The sequence below is a fragment of the Delphinapterus leucas genome, chromosome 18 (assembly GCF_059928025.1).
Source record: "Delphinapterus leucas isolate spDelLeu-1000000601 "Yukka" chromosome 18, BTC_Dleu_Yukka2, whole genome shotgun sequence".
Lineage (NCBI taxonomy): Eukaryota > Metazoa > Chordata > Mammalia > Artiodactyla > Monodontidae > Delphinapterus > Delphinapterus leucas.
The window spans coordinates 72,939,499-72,954,262 of record NC_143146.1 but is presented as its reverse complement, the minus strand read 5'-3'; the positions used below and the strand labels follow the sequence as shown (position 1 = coordinate 72,954,262).

Here is a 14,764-nt window from a genome sequence, read left to right as displayed (position 1 = left end):
CTTTGTCCATTCTTCGTGGTTGTCCATTTTATTGGCATATAGTTGTTTGTAGTAGTCTCTCATATCCTTTGTACTTCTGTGGTGTCAGTTGTGATTTCTCCTTGTTCATTTCTAATTTTATTGATTTGTGCCCTCTCCCTTTTTTTCTTGATGAGTCTGGCTAAGGGTTTATCAATTTTGTTTATCTTCTCAAAGAACCAGCTTTTAGTTATTGTTTTCTTCACTTCTGTTAAATTTATTTCTGCTCTGATCTTTATGATTTTCCTTCCTTCTACTGACGTTTGGTTTTCTTCGTTCTTCTTTCTGTAGTTGTTTTAAGTGTAGGGTTAGATTGTTTATTTGAGACTTTTCTTGTTTCTTGAGGTGAGATTGAATTACTATAAACTTTCCTCTTAGAACTGCTTTTGCTGGATCCCATAGGTTTTAGATTGTCGTGTTTTCGTTGTCATTTGTTTCTATGTATTTTGTCATTTCTTGTTTGATTTCTTCAGTGATCTCTTGGCTGTTTAGTAGTGCACTGTTTAGCCTCCATGTATTTGTGTTTTTTTTACAGTTTTTTCCTGTAATTGATTTCCAATCTCATAGCGTTGTGGTCAGAAAATATGCTTGATACGATTTCAGTTTTCCTAAATTTACCGAGGCTTGATTTGTGATCCAAGATATGGTCTGTCCTGGAGAATGTTCCATGAGCACTTGAGAAGAAAGTGGATTCTGTTGTTTTTGGATGGAATGTCCTATAAATATCTATTAAGTCCATCTTGTTTAATGTGTCATTTAAAGCTTGTGTTTCCTTATTTATTTTCATTTTTGACGATCTGTCCATTGGTGAAAGTGGGGTGTTAAAAGTCCCCTACTATTATTGTGTTATTGTCAATTTCCCCTTTTGTGGCTGTTAGCATTTGCCTTATGTATTGAGGTGCTCCTCTGTTAGGTAAACAATATTTACATTTGTTATATCTGCATCTTGGATTGATCCCTTGATCATTATGTAGTGTCCTTCTTTGTCTCTTATAATAGTCTTTATTTTAAAGTCTATTTTGTCTGATATGAGAATTGCTACTCCAGCTTTCTTCTGATTTCCATTTGCATGGAATATCTTTTTCCATCCCCTCACTTTCAGTCTGTATGTGTCCCTAGGTCTGAAGTGGGTCTCTTGACTGCATATGTATGGGTCTTGTTTTTGTATGCATTCAGCCAGTCTGTTTCTTTTGGTTGGAGCATTTAATCCACTTACATTTAAGGTAATTATCGATATGTATGTTCCTATTACCATTTTCTTAATTGTTTTGGGTTTGTTATTGTAGGTCTTTTCCTTCTCTTGTGTTTCTTGCCTAGAGAAGTTCCTTTACCGTTTGTTGTAAAGCTGGTTTGGTGGTGCTGAATTATGTTAACTTTTGCTTGTCTGTAATGGTTTTAATTTCTCCGTTGAATCTGAATGAGATCCTTCCTGGCTAGAGTAATCTTCGTTGTAGGTTTTTCCCTTTCATCAGTTTAAATATGTCCTGCCACTCCCTTCTGGCTTGCAGAGTTTCTGCTGAAAGATTAGCTGTTAACCTTATGGGGATTCCGTTGTATGTTATTTGTTGCTTTTCCGTTGGTGCTTTCAGTATTTTTTCTTTGTATTTAATTTTTGATAGTTTGATTAATATGTGTCTCTGCGTGTTTCTTTTTGGTTTTATCCTTAATGGTACTCTCTGTGCTTCCTGGACTTGATTGACTATTTCCTTTCGCACCTTAGGGAAGTTTTCGACTATAATCTCATCATATATTTTCTCAGACCCTTTCTTATTCTCTTCTTCTTCTGGAACCCCTGTAATTCGAATGCTGGTGTGTTTAATGTTGTCCCAGAGTCTCTGAGTCTGTCCTCAATTCTTTTCATTCTTGTTTCTTTATTCTGCTCCCTGGCACTTATTTCCACCATTTTATCTTCCAGCTCACTTATCCGTTCTTCTGCCTCAGTTATTCTGCTGTTGATTCCCTCTAGAGTATTTTTAATTTCAGTAATTGTGCTGTTCATCACTGTTTGCTCTTTAGTTCCTCTAGATCCTTGTTAAATGTTTCTTGTATTTTCCCCATTCTGTTTCCAAAATTTTGGATCATCTTTACTATCATTGCTCTGAATTCTTTTTCAGGTAGGTTGCCTATTTCATCTTCATTTATTTGGTCTTGTCGGTTTTTACCTTGCTCCTTCGTCTGTAACTAAGTGTTTTTTTGTTTCTTATTTTTTTTTAATGGGTAGTGCTATATTCCTGTCTTACCGGTTGTTTGGTCTGAGACGTCCAGCAGTGGAGTTTGCAGGTAGTTGGATAGAGCTGGGTCTTGATGCTGAGATGAGGACCTCCAGGAGGCCTCAGTCCGATTGATATTCCCTGGGGTTTGAGGTTCTCTGTTAGTCCAGCAGTTTGGACTCAGAGCTCCCACCACAGGAGCTCAGGTCCAACCTCTGGCCTGGGAACCAAGATCCCACAAGCTTTGTGGCGTGTTAAAAAAGAAAGGAAGAAAGAAAGGAAAAAAGTAGCAGTATGATATGAAAGAATAAAAAACAATATAAAATCGGAAAGATCAGGAAACATAAAACTATTTGAAACAACTGCAACAAGGTAAAATAAAACCACAACAGAAAAAAAAAAAAGGGAGGGTGGGGAACAAGCCAAAAGGAGAGATCACTGGTCGCTGGGGTTTCTTCCCGTCACCTTATGTGTCCATGGTCCTGGTGCCTGGTAGGTGCCCTCATTGTGAGGAGACGCGAATTCTGTGTCCTCCTAGTACGCCATCTTGACTCCCCATTTACATTCTTTAAGTTTTTATTTTACTGCCTCAGATGTCAAGAATGTTGGACAATGATGGATGGACCTTTATCAATACAGTATTGAACCATAAGGCAGTGTAATCTGATTTTAGTTGATTGAGGTATTCTAGCATTACAAAGTCATATTTAAAGGAGAATCAATACAAAAGGAAAAATGGTGAGAATAAATACAGCTTTTCATGTTTCCTCTAAATGTGAAGATTTGCATTCTTCAGAGGATTCATCTTTCAAAAGAAAAACGGTATTACTTTGAAAGAGCAACACATCTTTTAAGCACTTAATAGCAGCAAAATCCCTTTTGTTGTTCACATAAGAATTTGTATCTTTTTTTGGGCAAAATCTTGACAGAATACAGAGCCTTGATAAAAATAAAAGAAGTGGGCCCACTTAAGCTCCTTTGCATGGGATTTGAATATTTGATCCTAGAGGTTTTTTGTTAAAATGTTCATTAATTTTCGAAGTTATTTAATTTCCCCATTATGGTCATATTAATTTGGAAGGGTCTTTGATCTGCTGTATAGAACGTTTCTTCCATCTGCCGGTTAGAAGGGGTTTTTGTGCAGGACTCACAACGACAGACCGAGCCCTCTGTCTGTCACAGGCCCTTTGGAAGTTGAAGATACTGATAGAGATTGGGAAAGTCATCATTGCTCCAGCTCAGTGTAAGCCTGTTACTGAACTGAAGACAAGATTTGTTCTTTTTAAAAAAAGTTTTGTTTTAATATAACAGCTGTATTGACACAATTCATATACTAGATAGAATTCACCCTTTTAAAGGATACAGTTCAGTGGTTTTTAGTCTATTCACACAACTGTGCAACCATCACCACTATCAGTTTTAGAACATTTTCATAGAAACCCTATGCCTGTTCTCAGGCCCTCCCCATTTCCTCAAACTCCAGCCCCTGGCAAGCACTCACCTACTTTCTGTCTCTATAGATTTGCCTATTCTGGACATTTCATATAATTGAATCATACAATGTGCAGCCTTTTGTGTCTGGCTTCTTTCACTTGCCTTAATGTTTTCAGGGTTCATCCGTATTGTAACGTGTATCAGTAGTTCCGTTCTTTTTGTAGCTGAAAAATATTGCAGTGTATTGACCTTCCACAACCTGTTTATCCATTCAACAGTTGATGCACATTTGTTATTGTTTCTACCTTGTGTCTCTTATGAATAACGCCAGTTTCTTTCTCTCTTTCCCCCTCCGCTCACCCCCAGTCCTTTTTTCCTTTGTTGTTTTTACTGGGGGCGGGCTGTCTCTCTAATCTGCTTGTATTGATAACGTTCTTCCAGAGAGCTTCAGCTCAGCATCGTCTGGGGTGGGGCCTCCCCGTGGCAGTGGTTGCTTTATAAGATTTCAGGACCCTGGGCTTCAGTAGGGTTTGAATTAACTCCTTTGCTGTCCCCAGAGATGCCGTGGGTGTTCTTCTGTATAACCCTGAGATCAGGATTTCTGACAGAGGTACAGGCGGCAGCAGAGACATTTCAGGGTCCTGCTGAGACATCTGCTCTTAGGAATGTAGACCTCAGCGCTCACATGACGGCTTTTTTTTTTTGGTCTTGTTTTCCCCCTAATGACTGCTTTTTCATGAGTGACCACCCAGTGGGCCTGCATATAGGACGAGGTAGTCTTTCCCCTGAACCAAGGATCAGTCACAACTCCATTCCAAGACGTACACATAGGTCCAGGCGAAGATACGTGACCCAAGGCCCACTCCAATCCCATAATCCTGTTCCTAAAAGCCAACTGATTACTGACACTTCCACCTTAGGTCGGGGAAGTCTATGTAACGGAGGTTCTGTAGGACTCATTAATGCAGCACAGAGCCCCACGGCTCAAAGAACCAGCTTGAAGCGCGTGCTTGCTATTAGTCAGCAGAGCTAGTTAGTAAGCAAGGCGAGAAGAAAGACTCCCTGTGATGGTGGTCACTGTCTCAGTATCCTGATCACAGCACCTATTGTTGTGGCCACCCTGGAGAGGCAGTGATACTGACCAGGGTCCTTGACCTTCCACAATCAGTAGAAATTGACTAGAGCCCAGACAAGAAATTCAGGCAAGGCTTTATTGGGGTCCCTGCTGCAGCAGAGGGGAGCCCAAACAAACCACAGGTTCCCTTGCTCGCTCCCTGAAGAGGGGCTGGCTGGTCCCTTATATGGGGTGAGAGTAGGGGTGTGTCAGGCCGGAGGGGTGGCTTAGGTGTTTTGCCCACCCCTTTGGTGGTGTCGAGTGCAGGAGGGCATGCGCAGTCCCCTGCTTTTGCTCCCGACACCCTGTTTTTGCTCCCAGCTCTTCAGAAGTGGCAGTTGGGTTTTTTGGGTCTTTCTGTATCTTCTTGTCTATGATTTGCCCCAAGTGTGCATGCACACAGTTATTTTTAGTCCCTTATCATTTCTTTGTAATCTGTTACTCAAGGAATATGTGTCCGGGTGCAAGCCCTGCAGCAAAGGGCCTCAGGTCCCAGTCTGTCTCAGTAGGAGGGGCCCCCACCGCCAATAAGTTTTGGATGTCAAGACTGATGCTGCTATACACAAAGCAAGAGGGTATGAGGAAGGTAATTACTCACGTAATTGAGGTCTCTGGGGAGAGATCGGCAGGCCTCTCAAACATGCCTGATATGGCTTGAGAGAGCCAGGAAAGGACACTGGCTCAGCTCTTTTTTACTGTTGTTAGAGGTTAGAGGTGGGACGGGGCAGGGTTCAGTGGAAGTGGTAGGGGCCTGCGTAGTTTGAATCTCCTCCCAGCGGCAAAGGAGGGAGCACTGGGCTTAAGTTCTTTCCAGCTTTCTCAGACGTGGGGCAGAGGGGCGTGGGGAGTACAGAAGGGGGCGCAGCGTTTGAAAGTTGACAGCTGTGATCAATCAAACATCGAAAAAATAGAGTCTGACCCTTTATTACAGTTCCTGAGTATTTTATTCTTGTTACTATAGTAAGTGAAATTTTCTTAACTTCATTTTTGGATTATTCATTGCAAGTATATAGAAATACAATTGATTTTCATGTATTGAATCATGTATTAGTTCTAATAGTTTTTTAGTAGATTTTATAGGATTTTTTTTTCATATACAAGATTGTGTCGTCTATAGCTAGAGAAAGTTTTGCTTTTTGTTTCCCATCTGTGTGCCTTTTATTTTATTTTCTTGCCCAATTGCCTTGGCTAGAAACTTCCATAAAATGTTGACTAGAAGTGGTGAGAGCAGACATCCTTGTCTTGTTCCTGATTTGGGGGGGGAAGCATTCAGTCTGTTTTCCTTGGGTATGATGTTAGCTGTGGGTTTTTCCTAGATGCCCTTATTGAGATCATTTTCATTTTTTCCTAGTTTGTTAGGTGTTTTATCATGAAGTGCTGTTGGAATTTGTCAAGTGATTTTTCTGCATCTATTGAGATAATTGTGTGGGGTTTTTTTTATTCTATTAATGTAAGTACATTGACTGATTTCCATGTTAAACCAGTCTTTCATTTTGGTGATAAATCTCACTTGGTCATGGCATATAATCCTTTTTATAGGTGGCTGGTTTCGGTTTGCTGTATATATATATATATATATATATATATATATATATATATATTTTTTTTTTTTTTTTTCCGTACGCGGGCCTCTCACTGTTGTGGCCTCTCCCGTTGCGGAGCACAGGCTCCGGACGCGCAGGCCCAGCGGCCATGGCTCACAGGCGCAGGTGCTCCATGGCGTGTGGGATCTTCCCGGACCGGGGCACGAACCCATGTCCCCTGCATCGGCAGGCGGGCTCTCAACCACTGCGCCACCAGGGAAGCCCTGCTGTATATTTTGATGAGGATTTTGCATCTACAGTAGATATCAGTCTGTAGTTTTCTTTTCTCTTGATATTTTTGTCTGGTTTTGGTATCAAGGTAATATTGTCCTCACAGAATGAGTTTGGAAGTGTTCTTTTCACCCATCCCCCCATTTTTGGATAATTTGTGAAGAATTGGTATAAATTTTTCTTTAAGTGTCGGATATGATTCACTAGGGAAGACATTTGGGCCTGGACTTTTCTTTCTGGGAAGTTTTTGAATTATGAATTCCATCTTTTTGTTATAGGTGTATTTTCTATTTCTTCTTGAGTAAGTTTTCATAGTTTGTGTCTTTCTGGAACTTTTCAGTCTCACTAGATTATCTAATTTGTTGAGATATAGTTGTTCATTAATATTCCCTTATAATTATTTTTATTTCTGAAGAATGAGCTGTGATGTCCCCTCTTCCATTCCTAATTTAAAAGTTTGTCTTCCCTTTCTCTTGTTTAGTCTAGCTAGAGGTTTGTCAACTTTGTTGATCTCTGTAAGAACCAACTTTTGACTTCATTGATTCTCTCTATTGTTTTTCCATTCAGTTTCATTTATTTCCATTGTCTTATTTATTATATCCTGCTTTCTGCTTGGTTTAGGTTTAGTTTACTCTTTTCTTTCTTCAGTGTCTTTAGGTGGAAGGTTGCTTTATTGATTTGACATCTTTCTCCTTTTTTAATGTAGGCATTTATAGATATAACTTTCCTTTTAAGTACTGCCTTAGTTGCTTCCCATAAGCAACGAAAATTTTTAAAAAAGGAATAAAAACCCCAGGAGATTAATATTGGGACAATACTATTAACTAGACTACAGAACTTAGTCTGATTTCACTCATTTTTACAGGCACCCCTGTGTGTGTGTGTGTGTGTGTGTCTGTACATGTATATTTAGTTCTGTGAAATTTTATCGTGTGTTTACAGCTGTGTCAACACCACTTAAGTCCATTAACATTTCACTTCTGGAGAGAATTAGAGCTTGTACTTAGAAACTAATTCAGTCCTGTGTAACCCAAGCATGGAGCTAAATCATAGATAACCCTTGTAAGGCTAAAGTCAACTTGACTAGGCTGAACAGGCTTGATATCAGGCATCTACAGAGAAGGGGGTCTACAGAGCTGAGTCAACCGTAGTCCTTTGAGAAGGGATAGGGAGTATCAGGGAATCACAGGTGACATGTTTAAGGAGACAGGGGCAGGATTCAAAAATGGGCAGAAATCCAGGGAGCAGGAATTTGCCGAATGTAGTTGATAGTAGTGCAGCCACAAGGATCTTAATCTGTTGTCAAATGGAGGTGAATTTCTGATGGCTTTTCTTTCCAGTTGCTGTGCATAATGAATGTGAGTGGGTAGGACTAGCTCAGAGGAGCAGAGTTGTGATGGACAATTTTGATTTCAGATATACAGTACAGTCAATAGAAATGTGTTCCAAAACCAGGTACAAGAAAAATGGTGTCATTACTTGGTTACAGAGTCTCATCTCCTATATATTCACACCTTGATGCTGCTCGATTATGTGACCAGCACCTGTCTCTGCCAAGGTATTGCTGGGCCCTAATTCTGCTGTTAAAGGTCAGGGAGGGTAAGTTGGACAATGGTAGATTGGCAGTGACCATAAACTGTCTCAGCAATGAAAGTACTGAATCTGTGTGTATTGCAGGGCTGAACGTTCGTTGGAACGTTAGATGAAAAAACAGAAACAAGCAAAAAACAGAAAAGAAACAGGAAAGGAATGCACTTGTATCATTTCAATCTTTTTAAATTTAACGATGCTTATTTTATAGCCTAATATTTAGTTTATCCTGGAGAAGGTTCTGTGTACCCTTGAGAAGCATGTATATTCTGCTGCTGTTGGGTGGAGTGTTTTCTAGATGTCTGTAGGTCTTGTTGGTTTATAGTGTTTGTCTTCTGTTGCCTTGTTGATCTTCTGCTTAGTTGTTCCATCATTGAAAGTGGGGTATTAAAGTCTCGAAATATTTTGAATTGTTTATTTCTCCTGTCAATTCTGTAAGCTTTTGCTTTGTGTATTTTGGGACCCTGTTTTAGTTGTATTTATATTTACAGCCGCTGTATCTGCCTGATTTACTGACTTTGGATCATGATAAAATATCCCTCTTTATCTCTTTCTTGTTGTAAAATGTGTTTTTTCTGCCATCGGTATAGCCACTCCAGCTTTCTCCTGGTTGTTCTTTGCATGATATGTCTTTTCCCATCCTTTTACCTTTAAACTAATTGTATGTTTGAATCTAAAATGTCTGTCCAGCAGACAGCATATGTTTCAGTCTTGTTTTTCATCCAGTCTCTCAGTCTCTGCCTTATGACTGGATTGGTTGATACATTCACGTTTAATGTTACCGTCGATATAGTTGGATTTACATGCGCTATTTTGCTATTTGTTCTCTGTCTGCCTCATGTCTTTTTTGTTTCTCTACTCATTACTGCTTTCTCTTGCACTGAGTAAGTATTTTCTAAGGTAGCATTTTAATTCCTTTAGTGATTTTTCTCACTATATTTTTTTGAGTTATCTTCTTACTGATTGCTCTAGGGCTTACCATATCATCTTAAATTATCAGAATCTACCTAATATTTATACTAATGTCAGTGGGATACAGAAATGTTACTCCTATTTAGCTCTATTCCATCTTTCTCCTTTTTACATCCAGGCCTGTTACAAACCCAGTAATACATATTTGTAGTTATTACTTCATATAACTTTATGTCTTTTAGAGAAGCAGAGAACGATAATTCTAAGGCACTGACATGACGTTTACTTTCTGATACAAAGGGGCCAATATTACTCGTTAAACAGTGATTATTTCTTCTTTGTCCTAGTTGAACATTTTTTTCCCAAGCGTTAGAACAGACCTGAGTTGGGAATATTCGCAGCACCAGCTCCCTGTCCCCTCTTCCCTTTGCACTCACCTGATTCCTCCCCTTCCTAGTCCTGACCTAGACGTCAGCAAACCACAGTTGTACAGATTCCGCCGTCACCTGGACGTACGAGCGACCGTGGCCTCGCTCTCAGGGGAGCTGCTGCTAGAGGAAAGGGCTCTGCAGGCCCAGCCTGGCATCTGTTGGTCCTTGATGTATTTCCACATATAGATGCTTTCTAATATGTAGACTCTTCATTGATTTTTTTAGACCTTGAATCTTTTTTACAGACAGCCCATTTTAATTTTAATCTGCAACCTGGTGGAGCTTCCGGTAGATGATGAAGAGTTGCCTGACTGTAGTGTAGGAACAAGCACGCCCAGTAAATGTGGCTGCAGTGAAAGTTGTTAAATGGCTCGACTAGGACAGTTATACAGAATAGCAGGACGCTTGGCCCTTTTTCCTTTTAAATGTCATATTAAAGAGCATTTGTGGGCTTCCCTGGTAGCACAGTGGTTAAGAATCCACCTGCCAATGCAGGGGACATGGGTTCGAGCCCTGGTCCACGAAGATCCCACATGCCGCAGAGCAACTAAACCCGTGTGCCACAACTACTGAGCCTGCGCTCTACAGCCCGCGAGCCACAACTACTGAGCCCGTGCACCACAACTAGTGAAACCCGCATGCCTAGAGCCCGTGCTCCGCAACAAGAGAAGCCACCGCAGTGAGAAGCCCACGCACTGCAACGAAAAGTAGCCCTGGCTCGCCGCAACTAGAGAAAGCCTGCGTGCAGCAACGAAGACCCAACACAGCCAAAAATAAATAAAATAAATGAATTTATTAAAAAAACGAGCATTAATGTTCTGGTTCTATCTGGTATTGAGAGAATTCTCATAGGGTTGGGACGATCGTCACAGTAGCTATGCGTGGAGCCCGGCTCAGACACAGGAGTGCTGAGATCATGCACTTATAATAATGTTTTACTATTTCAAATGAGCTGGCTTTGCACATATCTGGGAACTAATTTTGAAGTTTAGACTAACATAAAAACAGATAATGGAAAAAGGAGAGAATGAAACCTAGCCTCAGTTTAAGCACCAGCAAGTTCTGTGCTACAAGCAGCAGTACACTAACACGTCCAGGCAGCTTTATCAACCCTGTTCCTTCCACGGGAGGAAACTGTGGTGTTTAGTGTTAGGTCAAGTGCCTGAGATTACGCAGTAGTAATTGGTAGAGACTAGATTTCAGCCAGCTACACAGTTTGTGCTCTTTCACCTCGTTCCTGCCACCACTAAATGATTCTTTGTATGTGTCTCTGTGACTTACTACATACAGTTTATAGTTGTTGATGAGTGTTTGGCCACAAGGGTTCTTCACCCATCGTATGTCAGAAGCAAGGTGTATCTTAGCTTCACAATTCTGGGGTGACCTGCAACAGTATGTGTCCTCATTCCATTCAGCCCCGTAAGCACTTTATACCTTTCTTTATGGCCATATAGTAGGGAGAGTTGTCTGTTCTGGTCTCGTCTGCCTGCTGTCTCTCCCCCTCTTAGCACCTGGCCCGCAGTGAGGGCCCTTTCTCACAAAGACGCCTTTGTGAATGTGTTGACTCAGACCGTGCAAGAGTAATTGTGGTCTGTTTATGCTGGAGCTGGGTTAATGTTCACAATCTGTGTCTTCTGTATCTTGCTATCAACTGAGATTTTTTTTCTGGTTTGGGTTCATTTTAGCAGATTTAAAGAAACCTTCCGGTTCAAATGCTGCAAAATCCAACCTACCCAAATCTGGACTTCGTCCTCCTGGCTACTCGCGCCTCCCGGCAGCCAAGCTGGCGGCCTTTGGCTTCGTCCGGAGCTCCAGCGTGTCCTCGGTGTCCAGCACCCAGTCAGCGGACAGCGCCCAGCCCGAGCCCAGCCGGCTGGCCAACCGTAAGTGGGGCGGACGGGTGGGCGGGCTTGCATCCCAGACAGGCAGGACCAGCAGAGGGCGAATCGGCGTGTGGGTACAACAGGGTTGCATTTTCTTTGCGTTTAGCTAAGAGTTTGGGTTGACTACCTTAATCTACCATTGTTGGGACTTTAAAGATAATCTGCCGAAGAAAAATAAAAGCCTGTTTGGCACTACCATTTTCTAAGTTATAGGGAGTTAATGTGCCAGAAAAAGACATGAAATATTAGTGGGAAAATCATTTTAGTCACCTGTGATTACCTGCCATGCCTTCATATTGGTGGAGCTCTTGATTTCTAAAAGTTAATTAAACAATGTTAAAAATAGGGGAGCCCAGCGGAGCTTCTTCTAGTTTGTGCCCAGGAAGGTCCCTGTTAGCTGAGATGGTGTCACTCCAGGCCTGGTTCCTGACACTGGCGTCGTAAGCTGCATTTTAAAGTATGAACTAATAGCGTCCGAGCGGGTCATTTCAGCTGCTGTCCCTAAAGAAGACCCAAGGCTGCCGCATTTGGGCTGAGCCTTTGAGGACCAAACCCATCTCAGCCTCATCGACTTCAAAGCCATTGTTACTGGATCTGAAGCCATGACACCTCAGATGTTGGGTAGTAAGAATTTGCCAGGGAAATGTACGCGGTTTTCATGTGGAAAGCTGTTTTGAAGGGATTATAGTAGTTGAATCAAGTTGGAATAAGAGAGAGAGTGAAAGACGGGAAGGGGGAAGGGGAGGAGGAAGAGAGATTGAGAATAAGATTGATTTTGTATTATTTTTTTCAATTTCCTCTCTCCAAGCTTGTTTTTTCCCTATCCTTTCTCGGCTTTATAGAGCTCATGGGTGGAACATTTGTACCTCTGTAGCTCTAAATTTTAGTCTACCTGGTTATTCCTAAAAGTAATGCATCTCGACGTGTTTGTAAGCATTTCTGAGAGGTTCTTGGTTCACTTGATTTCCTGAAGGTGCTGTGTCTCAGACCTACTTTCATACGGGAATCATGTTAGAAACCCCACTGGAATTAGGGATTGCATCACGGCACAGTGCCAGTCTCAAATTCGCAAATGCGTAACTCCTAATTTTTAGACATGTGTGTGCGTGTTAACAGTCTGAAGGTTTTGAAATAGAGGAGTGACGATTTGTCATCATTTTTAGGAGTGAAATTCTCAGTGGCATGTTTCTGTTTTAGATGGAGCATGAATGATAAAAAATCTCATATGGTATGTATCTTTCCAAGGAAGGAGTTAAGATTTTGATTTCTTAAAAAAAAATTAACCTCAAGGTGACCTGAGGCATGTCCCCATGGCAGCCACTTTTTCAAAAGGAGAGCTGACAGGTGTGGACGGAATAATTCCAGGTGTGCTTAGGGCATTTCTTCTCACCTGTGCTTCAAAGCATACTAGCTAGGGACTCCCTGAGCAGCCGAGATAAGAGCTGTTATGTGCCAGAGAAAGTAACTCCTGGTTTAAAGATTTCATAGGAAAAGAAATATTTACTCTATTCAGAACTGTTTTCTGTTTCTAAAATGCAATATGTTAGAATTGATCTGTAATTATTTGCCACCTAACTATATATAAAATTTGTCCTTCACCAGTAAATCACAGAAAAACTTTGCCCGTATTTGAATTGATGTCTTAGTGCCATTAACCGTTATGCTTATGCTTGTTATCAGATTCAAGGTCAAGAAAACTCCTGTTCCTGTTCTTTAGCAAAGAAATGATGCTTTGATGACAAGGATTAAGTAAAATACGAAGCTCTTGCAAGAGCTGAAAGTTCTTAGACAAATCCTAGGAGCAAATGTTGCCAGTTTAGCTCATGGAAACAGCTAACATGATGTCAGAGTTGGTTCCTTTTTTGTTCCTTGTCTTGTCTTTCTTTAGACACTACTTAGGGTTCATTTTAGGAATATTACTATAAAAAGGGATTGCACCACAGCAAGTCGATGCCTCAAAATCTGAAACATGATTACAATGAGGAACTACTTGCAAATGTGCGACTCATGATTTTAGATACTCACGTGCCTATAAACAGTCTGACAGCGTCCACGTGACTGTGAATGCTGTGTGGGGGACACTTTTAAGTGATTCATTGTGAACCTACTAGTGTTTTGTGGGCCACCTTGGCTTAGCTGCGACTTTTCTGTGCTGTTTTCCTGGGTCCAGATGGGCAAGTGATGCTGTAGAGTGGGGCCTGGGAGCCCCCTGAGTGCGGGTCTCAGCTGTTCCATTTGGAGTCTACCCTCCACCCCGGGCTCAGGCTCTGCACCATTCATTCAACCCCGCTGGGCAAGGGCTTCCCAAGGCGAGTGCCCTGCTGTGTTTTCTGACCTTTTCCACGAGGCTTTGGCAGATGGGGCCGACACAGGGAAAGGAATCGTCTGCAGGTCCTTAGAACCTGAGGGTATTTTAGCATCCTGTCCACCCCTGCATTTTATAGCTGAGCGAACTGAGATCAGAATGACCTGCTCCCATCCTGGGAGCAGGAGGGAGTATTCCTCTTCCTCTGTTTAGTTCTCAAAGCTGCCATGTATGGTAAAGACACACCCATGATGTGAAGTCATTTCTTTCTATTAGTGAAGCAAATCTTAGAGTTGAGTTGCCTTGAGAGGCCCCTCAGGCCCAACCCACCTGTCCCTGCCCCACCCCTTCCCAGGTGTGTACTCGCTTCAGGTGATGGGGAACCTTCCGTCATGTGAAGAAGCCAGCTGTTTGGTGAGCAGCTCGCATGGTGAGGCCGTGCTCCTTGTGGGTTCAGGCTGCCTCCCTGTAATTTCTTGCTAGCAGCTCAGTTTCTCTGGATTAACACTCAACCTTTATCCTCACTGTGCTGCAGATCACCCTCCCTTCACTCCTGTACAGGTTCATCACGTAGAGGTTATGAGGCTGGCCCATTTCGAACCTCAAATAAAATTTCAAATGACATTAGGTCGTGACGCACAGCTTTTTTAAGATTGAAAGTGAACAGGAAAAAAGTAATTCTCTACCTTAAAACTTAAATTTAAGCTTAAAATCACAGTATTTGAGCAGATCTGACCTAATACGCAGCTCATCATTTTAAAAATTCTCCAATATGCTTCAGGCAATAGAAATTTGGAGAAAAACAATTACAGCGTAATTTAGTGTTGGTGACAAACTATAGCCCAAAGTATACCTAGTTGTCAAATTTACCAGCAGTTAGGCTTATAGACTTGATTTTTCTGGTGGGTAAGGAGGTATAATTTAAGGTTAAAACCTTTGGGGGTGTGTGTGTGTGGGAAGGGAAATAGGAAGACTTAGGGTCTCATGAATTAATCATTAGTGAAAATAGATCATATCACACAAGGATAGAATAATTTATGTGGGGGATCATCT

General features: G+C 41.5%; 1 protein-coding gene across 1 annotated transcript in view; it reads left to right on the top strand.

Annotated features, from left to right (window-relative positions):
* Window positions 1-14,764, top strand: part of MTUS2 (microtubule associated scaffold protein 2) — a 492,284-nt gene that overhangs the window by 185,458 nt on the left and 292,062 nt on the right. Inside the window, exon 4 of the mRNA XM_022574568.3 lies at window positions 11,209-11,406. Within this exon, the coding sequence (XP_022430276.3) occupies window positions 11,209-11,406 (198 nt within the window). The remainder of the gene's footprint in view (window positions 1-11,208; window positions 11,407-14,764) is intronic.